Source organism: Cebus imitator, unplaced genomic scaffold, assembly GCF_001604975.1.
Source record: "Cebus imitator isolate Cc_AM_T3 unplaced genomic scaffold, Cebus_imitator-1.0 Scaffold159, whole genome shotgun sequence".
NCBI classification, from domain to species: domain Eukaryota; kingdom Metazoa; phylum Chordata; class Mammalia; order Primates; family Cebidae; genus Cebus; species Cebus imitator.
This window is the reverse complement of record NW_016107474.1, coordinates 4,934,326-4,940,637: the sequence shown is the minus strand read 5'-3', so window position 1 is coordinate 4,940,637 and position 6,312 is coordinate 4,934,326. Positions and strand designations below refer to the sequence as shown.

The 6,312-nt window shown below is 51.2% G+C and overlaps 1 protein-coding gene across 1 annotated transcript in view; it reads right to left on the bottom strand.

Annotated features, from left to right (window-relative positions):
* MAP1LC3B (microtubule associated protein 1 light chain 3 beta) overlaps positions 1–5,155 on the bottom strand; it is a 10,763-nt gene extending 5,608 nt beyond the window's left edge. Inside the window, exon 1 of the mRNA XM_017543589.2 lies at positions 4,887–5,155. Within this exon, the coding sequence (XP_017399078.1) occupies positions 4,887–4,926 (40 nt within the window). The 5' untranslated portion in view covers positions 4,927–5,155. The remainder of the gene's footprint in view (positions 1–4,886) is intronic.
* Positions 5,156–6,312: the final 1,157 nt, after the last annotated feature.

Sequence of the window (6,312 nt, the reverse complement as noted above, 5' to 3'; positions counted from 1 at the left end):
AAAGAAAGGCGGCCAAGCGCGGTAACTCACGCCTGTAATCCCAGGACTTGGGAGGGCGAGGTGGGTGTATCACCTGAGGTCAGGAGTTCGAGGCCAGCCTGACCAAAAGAGAAAAACCCTATCTCTACTAAAAATACAAAAAATTAGCCGAATATGGTGGCGGATGCCTGTAATCCCAACTATTTGGGAGGCTGAGGTAGGAGAACTGCTTGAACCTAAGAGGCAGAGGTTGCGGTAAGCTGACATCACACCACTGTACTCCAGCCTGGGCAACAATAGTGAAACTCCATCTCAAAAAAAAAAAGGCAATATACGAACATATGATTCAGGTGGCATTATTTAAAACCTCCAAAAAAAATGAGCAAAATCATCTTAAATTTACTATGGTAGAATTCATTCTCGTGGTAAAGGCAAATAAATTATCAATGTCATGACCTTCCTGAGACAGTGGCTCCAGAAAAAAGATGGTGTGACGTATATAAATATGGTTACACAAATATCATTGCCAATCTCATTTAGATTTAAAAAAAATTAATATTACTCACTATAAAAACTTTTAAAATTCCTGTGTTCAAGTAAAGCTATAAGTTCGACTTCTTTTCCCATCCAAAATTTTAAAATCTCCTCCTAAGATACATTACTAAATCTAAACATCTTGCCACAAAGATTGAAAACTCATAGACTTCCACCAGTGCATATTCCTATTGAATAAATATGCAAACAATGATAAATCTAGCTACTGTTAATAGTAAAATTAACCTAGTGGCTCTTGTCGTTTGACTCTCCTACTTCCCAGCAAGGGTCTCAGTGAGCCCAAATCATCACCTCTCCTATAAGACCTCTTCCTATTCTTGTCCTACTCCAGGCTCTCCTCACAATAAAAACCTCCATTTTGTCAGTGCAGATTATTTTAGTGTATAGGATAAATCACGATTTAATGCACTCCAGCAAACAAATGATACCTCTTTCATATATCCTGGAATGTTTCACACTTAAAAGCTTATCCTAATAAATCTAAAAGTAGTGGGAACATTCAGCCAGAGGGGAAAGATTTTTTTAATATAAGAAAATAAGTCTGGCCATGTGCCATGGCTCATGCCTGTAATCCCAGCACTTTGGGAGGTCGACGTAGGCAGATCACCTGTGGTCAGGAGTTTGAGACCAGCCTGGCCACCATGGTGAAACCCCGTCTCTACTAAAAATGCAAAAAATAGCAGGGCATGGTGATGGGCGCTTGTAATCCTAGCTACTCAGGAGGCCAAGGCAGGAGAATCACTTGAACCCAGGAAGTGGAGGTTGCAGTGATACAAGATCATGCCACTGTAGTCTAGCCTGGGTGGCAGCATTGAAACTGTTTCAAAAAAAAAAAAAAAAAAAAGGGAAAGAAAAAACAGAAGGGCTCTATGAAGTTTCAAAGTCAGGTGTTTAAAGTTATCTTTATCCCGATTTATTCCCAAAATATGACCTAAAAACACAAATTATTTTCATTAAAGGTGGGAAATATATAGAAAAGAAGTTACTTCCTTAAGGTGTAAAGAATAGCACCAAAGTCCCATAGGAGTATTTTAGCATCTTGTCCAGAGGCAATGAAAATCCAGTGCTGAGCCTGGAGTAACGGGGTGTACATGGTACACACTGCTGCTCCACTCTCATTCTTCAGTAGACAGCTGTTTTGGAGGCGAAGTGTATATTTAACAAAAGCATTCTGAATGTCACAATCAATGGCATAGGACAGCAAGTATCTTACTCCCTTAGTTTCCTACTGCTGTAATGATCTGTTTTTGTCTTCCTCAACAGACTGTCCCCCTGGCAGTGAAGGACCCAGCTCCAGTTCAATCTGTGTTCCCCCCGGGTTCAGGCTTGTTCACAGACGATGATTAATCAACAACTGAATGAAAGCTGTAAAACAGAAATGAACACTGCTCCAAATGCACACCAAAATCCTATCTACTTCCCCAGATTCCTTTCTTCTAAAACAAAACTGAAAAAGAATCCTTAGAATCTTTTACAAACATTAAAAGGGTAGGAGCCTAAGGTGTCTCATTTTTATGAACATGTTATTTGCAAGGTTATTTTCTGATATCCTCATTTAAGTAAAATTTTGATTACACATACTTTCCAGGATTTACTTCTCAGAGAGAAATGGAAGCATTTCCCCCCCTCAGGCCAGGCATGGTGGGTCACACCTGTAATCCCAGCAGTTGGGAAATCAAGGCAGGAGGATCACTTGAGGCCAGGAGTTCAAGATCAGCCTGGGCAACACAGCAAAAACTTGATGTTTTTTTGTTTTCTTTTTTTTTTTTTTTTTTTGCCGGAAATGAGGTCTCACTATATTGCCCAGGCTGGTCTTGAACTCCTGAACTCAAGCGATCCTGCCTTGGCCTCTCAAAGTGCTGGGATTACAGGTGTGAGCCACTACTCCCCACTCAATTTTAGTTTTTTGAAGTTCTTTACATTTTTACAGTACTATGTCTCCTGACTCATAGTCTGGGTCTACTTAATATGTTGTAAACCATGGCTACCTACTGGAGACTGGAGAATTCATGCCAGGTTAAAGGTTCCAGTACAGACTCTGCCACTAGGTGGACCATGATCATCACTGCCAGGCCCCACCCAGTTTCTTTAGCTACAAAAGGAGGGGGATGTTTTCAGCGAGCCTTAAAATCCATTTCAACTTTGAAAACCCTCTCAATCCTAGTAGACATTATCAGTAGGGCTATATTCAGTTTTAACCTTAAACTCACTCACTTGGAAAAAGAAAGGCCCACTCAAGCTAACTGGGGCTAATCTCAGGCTCCATAAAGAGCTTCTCTCCAAGGATTCATTTCCCTCATATACTGTGCTACACATCTCTGAAAACTGTCAGTGCTCATGGTCAAAATTACCAAAATGATCATGAACTAGAAATAATTTTTTTTTAATTACCAAAATCAGAAGCAAGAAAAGGTAACAGCTGTTAAACGATATTTGGCACATTTCTATAAAATGACTATTAAATAGATATTTAAAGGCGAAGGGGCAAAATAAAAGTAAGCCAAGGGAAAAACCCTGAAAATACAGTGTATATGAAGTACATACACCAATGGGAAAAAAATGGGGCCATATTGCTGGTCTACCCTCAGGGCGGCTTTTAGGTTCTAGGCAATTCCTTGTTCTTATGTGTTAATCTCACATTTCCTACCTTACTACCTACTCTTCCCCAGAGATTTTTCCAGAATAAGCCAAAAGTACTATAAGCAAAAAAGAAAATAACTAGAGTTTCTGTGATGATAAAAAGGGCATCTTTCCTACACAAATGTTCCCAGTTAACTTTTCACTGGTGAAAACAGAAGCCAGATCTGAGGTGGGCTGATGGATCGCTGGAGCCAGGAGGTCCGGGCTGCAGCGAGCTGTGATTTTACCACTGCACTCCAGCCCAGGTGACAGAGTGAGACTCTGTCAAGCAAGCAAGGAAAGAAAGAAAAGAAAGAGAAAGAGGCCGGGTGTGGTGGCTCACGCCTGTAATCCAAGCACTTTGGAGACCAAGGCAGGCGGATCATCTGAGGTCGGGAGTTCAAGACCAGCCTGACCAACATGGTGAAAACCCGTCTTAAAAAAAAAAAGAGAGAAAGAAAGAAAGGAAGAAAGAGAGAAAGGAAAGGAAATAAAGAAAAAGAAAGAAAATCTGCCTTTTATAAATGCTACTCTCAGGGCTCAATAAGCCTAGATGGTAGTGAGAGTTTATTAAGGTCACTAACAAGAAAACTTCTAACAAAAAAGGCCCATCTAAGTCTTGCTAACCAACGGACCAAGAGGCTTTTTGACAAGATATGCTTGGCAAGCCAATGTCCATTTTCATTTACTGAAGTATCTCAGGCACAAGAAATCAAATAATGGGCAATAATGAGACCTACAAAACTATATCCAAACTCAAATTAATGCTAAGCTCTTTCTAGTCTCCGGGAAACTAGGCAAAACAGACAAACGGCATCACTGTGTGAGTTCCTGATGAGGATGGCGGCAGGCGTTCACGGTTCACTGGGATGAACAGGGTGCTTCCCTACCATACCTGTGCCTGGAACTTAGGCAAAAACAGGTATCTGGATCTCTGCGTTCTCTTGATCAAGCTGGGAAATAATCGCTTCGCATCATCTGTGTGGAGCAAATATTGTGATGGGGACACGTGCACGTATACCCAAAGCCGTGACACCTAAGTTGGGCTTCCAGTCAGGGCCGTGTTCCTGGTATTCTGGTGTCAAGGTGAGAGCGTGGTCGCGAGCCTAAGAGAAGCTACCCACCCCAGCTCCGGGCTACAGACAGAACTGTCAACACTGCCGAGGGCTGTCCCGGGCGCGGCGGGCCGGGGCCGTTCCCCTCCTCTCGACGGAGGCACCGGGGTCTGCAAGGAACACTCGCACCCGGGCGGGCTTCCTCGCCGGAAAAACGCGCCCCAGACCTGCTTCAGAGCCGACCTGCCCAGCGCGGCCCGGGGACCCATGGGCCCCAGAGGCGCGACCCTCACCGGGCAGCGAGCTCGAGGGGGCGGCGGGGCCGGGGTGCGGCACGGACCCCGCCACGGGGGCGCGGGGTGATTCAGCAGGCCCGGGAGCCCCGGCCCCCGCCCGCCCCCCAGGGGCTGCCCCCTCCCGGGCCTCCGAGGGGTCCGCCGGCCGCCCCGGCCCAGCGACCAGCCGCGGGCCCCTGGCCCCAGCCCCTCACAGCGCCCTGGATTCTCCGCCCCGGCCCCGGCCCTTCGCGGCGCCCCGGGCTCCGTGTCCCTCGGCCTCGCCGGCCAGCAGCCCCCGGCCTCGCTCGGCCCCGGCCCCTCAGAGCGTCCCAGGCCCTGCCGCCCTCAACAGCTCGGACCCCGGCCCTGCCACCCCCGCCACCCTCGCGGCGATACTCACCGAAGGTGCGGCGCTGCTTGAAGGTCTTCTCCGACGGCATGGTGCGGGGATCTGGGTGGCGGAGGCAACGACGCGAGGGCCCGGCGGCTCCTGAGGGCGGCGGCGGCGACGGCAGCGGATACGACTCTGGCGATAGCGACTTCCCTTGTGTCTTCTCAGCCCGCAGCCTGGTCAGGTGACTCGCGGCGCGTCACTGAGGGGCGGGGCCAAAGACGGCCAGGGCCGCCGCCATGATGGGCGTGGCGGAACCAGAGAGCCGCACGCAGCGTCGGCGGTAGTGCAGGGGCGTGCGCGTGCGCGTGCGCGTGCGTGACAGAAAAGGGGAAAAAAAAAAAAAAAAAAAAAAAAAACCGCTCGCTGTGCGCATGCGCTTGGTGGTACCCTGATCCTCCCAGCACGGGTGGGCGCCTGAGGCGACGACGGCTGTCGGCTGGGCCGCACCCCGGGGCTGTGGGCGCTCTGGAGCCTCCTGCCCGGCCCTGAGGAGAGGGCACCGCGAGGCGGGGAAAGCCGAGCCACTGGCGAGATGTCCCGGGGCGTTCTTGAGGGAGCGGTCAGGGGAAGGGAGGTGATGCAAACCCGACCACCCCTTCCCTTCAGGAGAGAGACGCGGCAGTGCGGCGGGAGACGCCCGGGGCTGAGGCGCCCGGGGCAGGCCGCGCCCTCTCCAGGAGGCAGGGTCGCCGCGGGGTCGGGGCTTGGGGTCCCCGCCAGCCCTTGGGAGTCGCCGCCTCCTCCGCGTGCAGGGGCAGGCGCGCTCCGTGGGTGGCTTCGGGGAGCGGCCGCCGGTGGTCTGCATCCCGCACGCAGCGCGCCCCGCCCCGCCGCGCCCCGCCGCCGCCCCGCCGCGCCCCGCCGCCGCCGCCGCCGCCCTCGGGGATGCTCCGGCAGCCTTCCTGCGGTGCGCTGGCCTGCGGCGACGGCCAGGCCTGCCCCACGTCGCCGGCCGCCCTGTGCGCCCCTCCGCTCGCTGCACAGCCTGCGCGGGGGGCAGTTTTTGCGTCTCGGACGCGTCTGCAAAAAGGCAGTGATATTTGAGGACTCAGAATGGGCTGCGGGGCGTAGACCGCCTGGCGATTTTTGGTTGCTGTTGCCCTTGGTCGTGTCTCTAGGAACAGCACTAAATTCTGGGGGTTTTTTTTGAGACAGGGTCTTGCTCTGTTTGCGGCGGCCGCAGCCTCCTGGACTCAAGGGATCCTCCTGCCTCAGCCTCCCGAGAACCTCGAGTAGAGCCTGGGTCTCGCTGTGTTGCCCAGGCTTGTCTTGAACTCCTGGCTTTAAGCAGCCCTCCCGCTTTGGCCGCCTTTTTTTTTTGGGGGGGACGGAGTTTCGCTCTTGTTACCCAGGCTGGAGTGCAATGGCGCGATCTCGGCTCACCGCAACCTCCGCCTCCTGGGTTCAGGCAATTCTCCTGCCTCAGCCTCCC